This window comes from Herpailurus yagouaroundi, unplaced genomic scaffold (assembly GCF_014898765.1).
Source record: "Herpailurus yagouaroundi ecotype Mexico unplaced genomic scaffold, PumYag 159, whole genome shotgun sequence".
Lineage (NCBI taxonomy): Eukaryota > Metazoa > Chordata > Mammalia > Carnivora > Felidae > Herpailurus > Herpailurus yagouaroundi.
In genome coordinates, this window is record NW_024412400.1 from 37,322,601 (window position 1) to 37,334,612 (window position 12,012).

General features: G+C 38.9%; 1 protein-coding gene across 1 annotated transcript in view; it reads left to right on the forward strand.

Moving 5' to 3' along the window:
• Positions 1 to 12,012, forward strand: part of ATP1B3 (ATPase Na+/K+ transporting subunit beta 3) — a 48,350-nt gene that overhangs the window by 19,550 nt on the left and 16,788 nt on the right. Inside the window, exon 2 of the mRNA XM_040480366.1 lies at positions 8,842 to 8,970. Coding sequence (XP_040336300.1) covers positions 8,842 to 8,970 — 129 coding nt within the window. The remainder of the gene's footprint in view (positions 1 to 8,841; positions 8,971 to 12,012) is intronic.

The window sequence follows — 12,012 nt, forward strand, 5'->3', positions numbered from 1 at the left end:
TCTAACTCTTGATTTTGGCTCAGGTCATCATGATTTCACCAACATTGAGCAGTGGAGAGCCTGCTTGGGATTCTCTCTGCCCCCCCTCCCACCTCCAACTTCACTTGCTTGCGATAATACATAAATATATGTATTTATATACATATAAATAACATTTCTAAGTTTTAAAAAATTTAAGAACTTTTCTGCCTTTTTTTTTTTTTTAATATTTATTTATTTATTTGTGAGAGAGAAAGACACAGTGCAAGTTGGGGAGGGGCAGAGAGAGGGAGACACAGAACATGAAGCAGGCTCCAGGCTCTGAGCTGTCTGCACAGGGCCGGTTGCGGGGCTCGAACCCACGAGACGTAGGCTCATGACCCGAAGTTGGACGCTTAACTGACTGAGCCACCCAGGCACCCCTAGAACTTTTATGCTTTTTAAAAAAGTTTCTAAAATGTTTATTTTTGAGAGAGAGAGAGAGAGACAGAGCACAAGTGGGGGAGGGGCAGAGAGAAGGGGAGACACAGAGTCTGAAGCAGGCTCCAGCCTCCAAGCTGTCAGCACAGAGCCGGTCATGGGGCTCAAACCCATGAATTGTGAGATCATGACCTGAGCCAAAGTCAGACGCTTAACCAACTGAGGCACCCCAACAATTTTTCTGCTTTAAAGGACACTATCATGAAAGCGAGAAGCAACCCATAGAATTGGAGTCAACAGTTAGATATCTGATGAGAGGCTTGTATCTGTACTATATATAAAGAACCTTAGAACTCAAATAAAAAGATAACCCAATTTAAAAATGGGTGTAATACAGGATGTAAATACACAGTTCTCCAAAGAACATACCAATGGCTGATAAGCTCATGAAAAGATACTCGACATCATTAGCCATTAGAGAAATGCCAGTTAAGCCCACAATGAGATACCACTTCACACCTACTAGTATGGCTATATAAAAAGACAAGAAGTGCTGAGGAGAATGAGGACAAATTGGAACCCTGCTGGTGAGAATGTAGAATGGTACAGCTGCCTTGGAAAACAGTCTGGTACTTAATCTAAGTTACTATAAAACCTAACAATTCCAGTCACAGGTGAATGGACTGTGAATTATACCTCAATAAAAAGCCACTTTTAAAAATTCAAATATACAAAAGATTTTGAACTTGCACTTTTCTATGCCATTGTGTTTTTTTATTATTATTATACTTGCCTCTCTTTAAAAAAATTTTTAACTGTGAACAGAATGCTAATTTATTTACAAAGAGGAAGTAGTTTCTAGTCATCAGAACTCTGAGGAGAGGAGTCTTTGTAGTAGCTGGGGTACCATCAGGTAACTAGGAAGTTTGCAGAAATTAGGGAATCAGATCACATGGTCTTAAAGTGTGTTGAGAGGATATGTATGTTCGGGCCTTGATAAAGCCTAGTAACTCCCTTGTGCCCAGGTTTTGTGTGCTGGTATTGTGGAATAAAGAATTTTTATGGTCTTTTCCCAGGTGCCTCGAGTTTTGAAAAACCCTTGGAATTCCAGACTGGAGTGTCTATGTTATGCTAGCAGAGTGACTCCTGGTGGACCCCTTAGTAGCTTCCCTGGAGGCTGGTCCTTAGAAAGACCAACCCTATGATTAGAGGGCTGGGACTTTGAGCTAACCTGACTGAAGGGAGGGAAGAAGAGGGGGCTGGAGATTGGGTTTAATTACATGGCCAGTGATTTAATCACACTCACATAATAAAACCCCAGTAAAAACTCTAGACCCTGAAGCTTAGTGGAGCTTCCAGGTTTGGGAGCAGATTAATGTGTTGGGAGGGTGATTCCCAGAACATTCCTGGAAGATTGGGTGTCAGAGACTGCATTCCATCCCAGACCCCTCTCTGTTTGTGTGGGTGTCCTTTATAACTAATCTCAAGTAGAGCCCTTTCTGGGTTCTGAGTCATTGTAGCCAATTCTGAAATCTGAGGGAGCATTGCAGATCTCCTAGATTGGTAGCCAGTTGGTTAGAAGTTCAGATGGCATCTGAAGTAAGGGCATTCTTGTGGAGGGCCATGCCCTAAGCTAGTGGAGTCTGTGCTACCCTGGGTGGTTAGTGCTGGAACTGGATTGTTGAACACCCGTCGGGGTTGAAACAAAGTGGCCGGTCAGGACCTATTTCTCCTTCCCTTGGGTGATACAGAATAAACCTCGGCCAGATTTTTTGCTGTTTAGTTTTCTTTTATAGAATCTACATTAATCTCATTTATGAAAACATTTTTTTTAGAGTAAAATGCAATTGATTAGGTTAAGACTTAAACCTTAAATTTAGCCTTAAAGCCTAGTTGCAGTATCATTCCAAAAATATTTCTAGTTTTGTTGTTGGCCTTTTTCCCCCGTGAAGTTTGCTTTTGTCAAATATCTGGACTTTTACTTGCCTTTCTATAATGTGAATAATTAGATAGGTACAACCGTCACCCCTTTTTTTCGTATGAGAATAGATACTTGCCCAGGGTCACAGCAGAAAAGTGGTCAGGCCAGGATTTGAGCCTAAGTCTGACTCTAGCATAGCCTGTGCATATACCCACCCTGCTCCATAACCTCCTGCTGCATCTGTCCTGTCACCCTTCCCCTAAACAAAATTAAAATGAGAGAGAAGAAAGGGATTTAAAAGTTGGGGCTTCTCAAGGAACAGAAATGAGAGCAGAGGAAAGTCCGTTCCTGTGTTAGTCATTGACAGTTCTGTAATGTGCCCTTAGATCTAAGAGTGTAAGTACAGAAGTAGCATTTGTTGTGCTTCTATATATGCCGTTAGAACAATGTGATAATATAAAAATACCAATTACAACACGAAGCTTTTTGGTATTTGATATTTATTTAAAAAATTTTTTAACATTTATTCAGTTTTGAGAGACAGACATAGACCGTGAGCAGGAGAGGAGAAGAGAGAGAGAGGGAGACACAGAACCTCTGTGCTGACAGCTCAGAGCCTGACACGGGGCTCGAACTCAAACTGTGAGATGATGACCTGAGCTGAAGTCAGAGGTTTAACTGACTGAGCCACCCAGGTGCCCTGATATTTATTTTGAATAAACCTCTTTGATTATAATTCTGTTGACCTCAGACTATTCAAAATGCTGATGTTTCTTCAGAATTTAGTGCATGCCAATTTCTTTTGTTCCTTAATGACTTAAGGAAATTCTTGAAGGATTTTAAGCTGGGAAATATCAGTAGTATAATAAGCACTATTTAGGCTTCATTTGCTGTTTCCTACTTACATTAAGTAAAACTGAGGCAGACGTGGCACACTGAACAGATTATGTCAGCACCATCCATTACTGACTAGGGTGCCTCCAATTTGATCCCCATCAGTATGTTTGCTAAGCCTATCAGCAAACTGCCTCTAAGGAACTATATATAAGAGCGGTAATTGACAACTTGTGTTTTTCTGGTATTTTTCTTAGTAGGAGAAAAGAGGTTAAAAGTTGATAAAGGTAGGGGTACCTGGGTGGTTCAGTTGGTTAAGTGTCAGACTTGGTTTCGGCTAAGGTCATGATCTCACAGTTCGGGAGACCAAGCCCCACGTAGGGCTCTGTGCTGACAGTGTGGATCCTGCTTCGGATTCTCTTTTTCCCTGTCTCTCTGCCCCTCTGCCACTCATACTCTCTCTCAAAATAAATAAATAAACATTAAAAAAAAAAAAGTTGATGAAGTATTGCTACCCTTGGGAGTGATCCTTCATATATGATATTCATAAGAGATTAATTTTTTTTATTTATATATGAAATTTATTGTCAAATTCGTTTCCATACAACACCCAGTGCTCATCCCAAAAGGTGCCCTCCTCAATACCCATCACCCACCCTCTCCTCCCTCCCACCCCCCATCAACCCTTAGTTTGTTCTCAGTTCTCAACAGTCTCTTATGCTTTGGCTCTCTCCCACTCTAACCTCTTTTTTTTTTTTTTCCTTCCCCTCCCCCATGGGTTCCTGTTAAGTTTCTCAGGATCCACATAAGAGTGAAACCATATGGTATCTGTCTTTCTCTGTATGGCTTATTTCACTTAGCATCACACTCTCCAGTTCCATCCACGTTGCTACAAAAGGCCATATTTCATTTTTTCTCATTGCCATGTAGTATTCCATTGCGTATATAAACCACAATTTCTTTATCCATTCATCAGTTGATGGACATTTAGGCTCTTTCCATAATTTGGCTATTGTTGAGAGTGCTGCTATGAACGTTGGGGTACAAGTGCCCCTATGCATCAGTACTCCTGTGTCCCTTGGATAAATTCCTAGCAGTGCTATTGCTGGGTCATAGGGTAGGTCTATTTTTAATTTTCTGAGGAACCTCCACACTGCTTTCCAGAGCGGCTGCACCAATTTGCATTCCCACCAACAGTGCAAGAGGGTTCCCGTTTCTCCACATCCTCTCCAGCATCTATAGTCTCCTGATTTGTTCATTTTGGCCACTCTGACTGGCGTGAGGTGATACCTGAGTGTGGTTTTGATTTGTATTTCCCTGATAAGGAGCGACGCTGAACATCTTTTCATGTGCCTGTTGGCCATCCGGATGTCTTCTTTAGAGAAGTGTCTATTCATGTTTTCTGCCCATTTCTTCACTGGGTTATTTGCTTTTCGGGTGTGGAGTTTGGTGAGCTCTTTATAGATTTTGGATACTAGCCCTTTGTCCGATATGTCATTTGCAAATATCTTTTCCCATTCCGTTGGTTGCCTTTTAGTTGTGTTGGTTGTTTCCTTTGCTGTGCAGAAGCTTTTTATCTTCATAAGGTCCCAGTAATTCACTTTTGCTTTTAATTCCCTTGCCTTTGGGGATGTGTCGAGTAAGAGATTGCTACGGCTGAGGTCAGAGAGTCTTTTCCTGCTTTCTCCTCTAAGGTTTTGATGGTTTCCTGTCTCACATTCAGGTCCTTTATCCATTTTGAGTTTATTTTTGTGAATGGTGTGAGAAAGTGGTCTAGTTTCAACCTTCTGCATGTTGCTGTTCAGTTCTCCCAGCACCATTTGTTAAAGAGACTGTCTTTTTTCCATTGGATGTTCTTTCCTGCTTTGTCAAAGATGAGTTGGCCATACGTTTGTGGGTCTAGTTCTGGGGTTTCTATTCTATTCCATTGGTCTATGTGTCTGTTTTTGTGCCAATACCATGCTGTCTTGATGATGACAGCTTTGTAGTAGAGGCTAAAGTCTGGGATTGTGATGCCTCCTGCTTTGGTCTTCTTCAAAATTCCTTTGGCTATTCGGGGCCTTTTGTGGTTCCATATGAATTTTAGGATTGCTTGTTCTAGTTTCGAGAAGAATGCTGGTGCAATTTTGATTGGGATTGCATTGAATGTGTAGATAGCTTTGGGTAGTATTGACATTTTGACAATATTTATTCTTCCAATCCATGAGCAGGGAATGTCTTTCCATTTCTTTAAATCTTCTTCAATTACCTTCATAAGCTTTCTATAGTTTTCAGCATACAGATCCTTTACATCTTTGGTTAGATTTATTCCTAGGTATTTTATGCTTCTTGGTGCAATTGTGAATGGGATCCGTTTCTTTATTTGTCTTTCTGTTGCTTCATTGTTAGTGTATAAGAATGCAACTGATTTCTGTACATTGATTTTGTATCCTGCAACTTTGCTGAATTCATGTATCAGTTCTAGCAGACTTTTGGTGGAGTTTGTCGGATTTTCCATGTATAATATCATGTCATCTGCAAAAAGCAAAAGCTTGACTTCATCTTTGCCAATTTTGATGCCTTTGATTTCCTTTTGTTGTCTGATTGCTGATGCTAGAACTTCCAGCACTATGTTAAACAACAGCGGTGAGAGTGGGCATCCCTGTCGTGTTCCTGATCTCAGGGAAAAAGCTCTCAGTTTTTCCCCGTTGAGCATGATGTTAGCTGTGGGCTTTTCATAAATGGCTTTTATGATGTTTAAGTATGTTCCTTCTATCCCGACTTTCTCAAGGGTTTTTATTAAGAAAGGGTGCTGGATTTTGTCAAAGGCCTTTTCTGCATCGATTGACAGGATCATATGGTTCTTCTCTTTTTTTTGGTTAATGTGATGTATCACGTTGATTGATTTGCGAATGTTGAACCAGCCCTGCATCCCAGGAATGAATCCCACTTGAGCGTGGTGAAGAATTCTTTTTATATGCTGTTTAATTCGATTTGCTAGTATCTTATTGAGAATTTTTGCATCCATATTCATCAGGGATATTGGCCTGTAGTTCTCTTTTTTTACTGGGTCTCTGTCTGGTTTAGGAATCAAAGTAATACTGGCTTCATAGAATGAGTCTGGAAGTTTTCCTTCCCTTTCTATTTCTTGGAATAGCTTGAGAAGGATAGGTATTATCTCTGCTTTAAACGTCTGGTAGAACTCCCCTGGGAAGCCATCTGGTCCTGGACTCTTATTTGTTGGGAGATTTTTGATAACCGATTCAATTTCTTCGCTGGTGATGGGTCTGTTCAAGCTTTCTATTTCCTCCTGATTGAGTTTTGGAAGAGTGTGGGTGTTCAGGAATTTGTCCATTTCTTCCAGGTTGTCCAATTTGTTGGCATATAATTTTTCATAGTATTCCCTGATAATTGTTTGTATCTCTGAGGGATTGGTTGTAATAATTCCATTTTCATTCATGATTTTATAGAGATTAATTTTAAATATTAGGTGTGCGTCTTGGCAAAAGGAACAGATTCAAGTAGAGAAAACTCATTTTAGTGCTGGAAACCACGTCTATATTCTTGTTTCTACACTCCCTACATTCAAAATTGACTTAATAGCCACTAGTATATGGCATCAGATTTGGGACATGGTTCTTAATTTGTGTATTTTATGAACATAACTCTTTATAGGAACTTTCAACACTCTTTTTCATTGTGTAGTGGTTCTTTCGAAAGCCTGTTTGGGTATAGCTTGTTAATGTCTGTTTTATGTTTATTTGCTTTGTAACTTTTTATAAATTTCATTTACATTATTTTTCCTGGAAATTGAAAATCAGATTTTGAAAATGGTATAATATTTTGGGATGACTTAAAAACACAGCTAAATAATTAAACTCTTACCACTTTTGTTTTAAACTTCTCCAGTTTCATACTTACTGCATCAGTCAACATACTACTATGGCCTCATTCCACCTGTTTTTGTAGTTTTATTGAGTGTGGAACAGTCTACACTTGTTACATTTTATATATTTTTTAAATATTTTAATATAGTATTTTATATATTATTTTATAATGTATAAATATATATGTGTAAATATATATTTATATAAATATTAATAACATAACCCTGGTCTGTTGAATGCAGGATTTTATCTGTTCCTATAAACATCGAGATCTGAAAGAATCCTTTCTCCTATATCTTATTAAATTAGCTTTTGGACTCTGCATGTGTTTCATTTCCCTGTATAGTAAATTGAGCACTACTTTGATATTGGTCTTCCTTTTCTTTTTCTGCAACAGGATTGCTGTATGTGGTAGGATAGTGATGCTATCTGAAGGTCCTCCTGCTGTCCTATCTTCCTTCTGTTCTCTCGCTCCCTATTTTGGCCTGCTGGTAATTGGGGCAAGGGAGGATGGGTGGATTAAGATGAAATTGCTTTAACTATTTCCCCTTTACTTGAAGGGAGGGGGGCAGTCTCCTGCCGACATTTAAGAAATAAAAATTATCTAGTTTTCGGCACAATCTGTTTTGGGGTTGTGGAGTCTTTTAAAAATCAGAAAAACATTGTAGAGCATTTTTCCGGGAGGAGGAAAATGGATATATTAAGAAATATATTATTATAAGAATCTCAAACTCTGAAGGTAATCCTTGCCTGGGGGTGGTGGGAGTCCATAAATTATAGGTCAGGAACCTCTGCTGTAGCCCCTTTGCTGGTGATAGAGTCAGGCAAACAAACAAGTAGGTTATTAAGACTAGGAAGTAAAGCTGATGTTAATTCAACTCTGGGGAATTAGTGTTTCTCACTATTGCTGTATCTGGGGATTTATTATCTTTTGATCAATTTTTAAACACTTAAATGTAAATGTGTGGCTTTAACAACATATCCTAATATGTAATCTTCATGGTGAACTCTTCTGATGTTGGAACTTTGAATGTGGACATTTGAGAAAAGTAATTGATTTTAGATGTTCCTAAAATAAATCACTGGCTTAGGATAGATCTGTTTTAGTGTTTCCAGATTTGAAGGAAAAAAAGACTAAGCCCCAAGTTGAAACTTGGGTATGCCAACTCTTGCTTTGTGCTTAGCAGTAGAATTGTGAAGTCCCATTGGTTGGGTCACTTGTCCTATCACTGCTTTTGCATGAGCCTTCCACTTGACTAGTGTTTCCTAAACATCATTTATTGAATACCATCTTCATGATTTGCCTTCTGTGCACATTTCCTGGCTGTTAAGTCCATTCACTTTATAAAACTTAAATTTATGCAAATAACTATTGTGAAATATGGGATTGAAGTGCTAATTCCTTTCTGTTTGCTACTTAAAGGAATATTTGCATATAGGGGTTTTATTCCACTGAAATCATCTTTTATCTTCCTAGAGGACAGCAAGTCCATCTTGGGAGACATTCCCCATGTGCTAGAATTTTAAAGCTCTGACCTTGAACCAGAGTATGATCTGTAGAAGCTATCTGTACTTGAAAGTATCAGTGGAGATGAGGGGTCATGGGATGGGTGGGTCCTGCCTGCTGAAATACCCTTTGCTTGGGCAAATGTGTATTGTTCTGAATATGGAGATATTTGGCTGTGTGCATGGCAAAGCTTGGAATCCTAGCTTTACAACAGTTGGTTTGTTTCTTTAACGTGTCTGCCCTCCCATTACCCCCACACATATGCACTGTGTGTGTGTGTATCTAAATTTCCTAAGTTTTATTTTCTTTTGCAGGTTTGATCTTGCTCTTCTACCTAGTCTTTTATGGGTTCCTGGCTGCACTCTTCTCATTTACAATGTGGGCTATGCTTCAGACTCTGAATGATGAGGTTCCAAAATACCGTGACCAGATTCCTAGTCCAGGTAATTATATTGCAGTTATTGTGGCTTTTAACAAAATTTGGTTATATTTTTTCTTCACTGTAAATTTTTTACATAGGTAAAAAGTTAAGCCTTAGGGTTAGGTAATGTGAAAATTTTGATTTTTGTTGTTAAATATTTACATACTGATAAAAAGACCTTTTATATTTACATACTGATTTGAAAACCTATTCTATTTACGTAGTGATATAAAGACCTGAGCTGATAAATCTCGAGTCCTTTGCCAGGAATAAGCAGAAATGAATATTGACAATTATAGTGAAGCCAAATTTGATCAGTATGGTCAATGGATGGCTTTTGCGAATACTGTATAACATTTTCACTTGGCCTTGAGTAATTTACTTACAAAGTAAACATTTTAGCTCTAGCTTGGGCTAGAGCATCAGTCTTACAAAGCTTCATAGTTTTAATGGCTTAATATGGAAGTGGTAAGAAAAATAATGATACATCAGAGAATAAAATGAGTATACTGTTACTGTGTTCAATTCTTCTCTGTTGTCTTAAAGAAAAAATATTCTCCAGGGTTGTCCACTACAGAAGAAAATCTCAACTGAAACACTAATTTGAATGCCAGCTTTAGCTTCGTTATTGGACATGGCCGTTCAAGGTGCTGGCACTTTCTATAGAGGAATATAACAACGTGCAGAACTCCAGTATAAATAATTCCCAAAAATGTGAACAACCTTTAGAGATACTAGAGAAGGGCAGGCTTCTCATGGAGGACTGGGATTTGGACAGCAGGCAGGGTGGGCAGGCAGGCCAGTGAAGGGACGAGTGTAGTAGAATGTTTCCTTTTGGAGCAGTGGTTCTCATCCAGCAGTGATTTGCTCCCCAAGGGCCTTGTGGTTGTATCTGGAGACAGTTTGTATTGTTACACCTCGAGAGATGCTGCTAATGAGCAGAGGTCAGGGATGTTGCTTAACATCCTACAAGGCACAGGACAGCCCCCTGCAACAAAGAGTTGTCCAGCCCAAAAGGTCAGTAGTGCTAAGGTTGACAAACTCTGAACTAGATCTTGGCTCATTGTATGGATTTATGAGCCATATCAACAGCCAGACTACACCACTTTCCCCAGCCATCTTTTCTTGAACATTTTGTTCTAAAGACTTTTCCTTGGTTTGCTGTTAACATTTGTGTAAACATCAGGAATCACTCTTTTCTCTTTTTTAGTTTATTTGACCAAGTATCGGAGACTAACTCCATATTCATTTTTCCCTCACCTCTCATTGTAGCATTTTCTTCTACCTAGACTAATCCTAAGGTAACTATTTTTCTTGCTAAGTTGTGTGACTTTATTACCAGTGAACATGATCTGATCTATTTCAGAAATAAACTGTTTACAATTGCATGAATAATATAAGCAATAAGATGTGTTCCATATATTCAAGTTTCAAACCAAGTTCCTTAAAATTATTTATAAGTATATTATAGTACTTAAAGTCTTATCATTACCTTAAATAAATATATATGTACACACATACATATGTATATATAACACTGGATGAATATACATTAGTTTGTTAAAATATTCTCTTTACAAAGGGATTAAGGATAATATTTTTTCTTCCTACTTGTACGTTCTGCATTATATGCAGTATTTAATACACTTTTTTTTGCATTGACCATATTTTATTTTTATTAAAAAAAATTTTTTTTTAACGTTTATTTATTATTGAGAGACAGACAGAGACAGAGCGTGAGCATGGGAGGGGCAGAGAGAGGAGGAGACACAGAATCTGAAGCAGGCTCCAGGCCCTGAGCTGTCAACACAGAGCCCAACGCGGGGCTCGAACTCAAAAACCGCAAGATCACGACCTGAGCTGAAGTCGGATGCCCAACTGACTGAGCCACCCAGGAGCTCCTTAATTTTATTTTTAAATAACATTATTCCCATAATATTGTTTCTACCCAGTAAAATAAATGCTGGTTTGAAATTGGTACATAAAATATACATACATATAACATAAACCCTGCCCATCACACCCCAACAAACATGCACATTGTATGCACACATTCTCATATTCCAGTGGTTTAAATTGTAAGGTGATAGAGGAGTTATTATAGTTTTTGCATTCCGTTGATGATCTTCATTTTGAGTAAGATAAGACTTTATTTGGAGGACTTCAGCATACCGTGTATAAAATCCACCTGTACTGTACATGCCTGCTTTGGTTTTTTACTTAAGAGTTTCAAACACGTTGTTAAATAGCAAGTTACTAGGGCTCCAAGAGCGTTATTAGGCAAGGTCTAAGAAGTAATGGGTATCAGAAGTTCAGTTTTAGGGGCACCTAGCTGGCTCAGTTGGTAGAATATGTAAGTCTTCATTTTGGGGTTGTAAGGTCAAGCCCCACTTTGGGTGTAGAAATTACTTAAAATAAAATCTTGGGGCACCTGGATGGCTCAGTCAGTTGAGCATCCGACTTCGGTTCAGGTCATGATCTCACAGTTCATGAGTTCGAGCCCCACATCAGGCTTTGTGCTGACAGCTCACAGCCTGGAGCCTGCTTTGGATTCTGTCTCCCTCTCTTTCTGCCCCTTCCTGGCTCATGCTCTGTGTCTCTCTCTGTCCTTCAAAAATAAACATTAAAAAAAAATTTGCTGGAGAGAGTGTTTAAAAAAATAATAAAATAAAAATCTTTATTATTTAAAAAAAATTTTTTTTTCAACGTTTATTTATTTTTGGGACAGAGAGAGACAGAGCATGAACGGGCGAGGGGCAGAGAGAGAGGGAGACACAGAATTGGAAACAGGCTCCAGGCTCTGAGCCATCAGCGCAGAGCCCGACGTGGGGCTCAAACTCACGGACCGCGAGATCGTGACCTGGCTGAAGTTGGACGCTTAACCGACTGCGCCACCCAGGCGCCCCTAAAAATCTTTTTTAAAAATTCAGTTTTAGACTTTCATGTCTTAAAGTTTTTGCAAATTGAATCATTGAAAAATCCCTTAGGAGCACCTGGGTGGCTTAGCCATTAAGCGTTTGACTCTTGATTTTCGACTTAGGTTATGATCTCATGGTTCATGAGA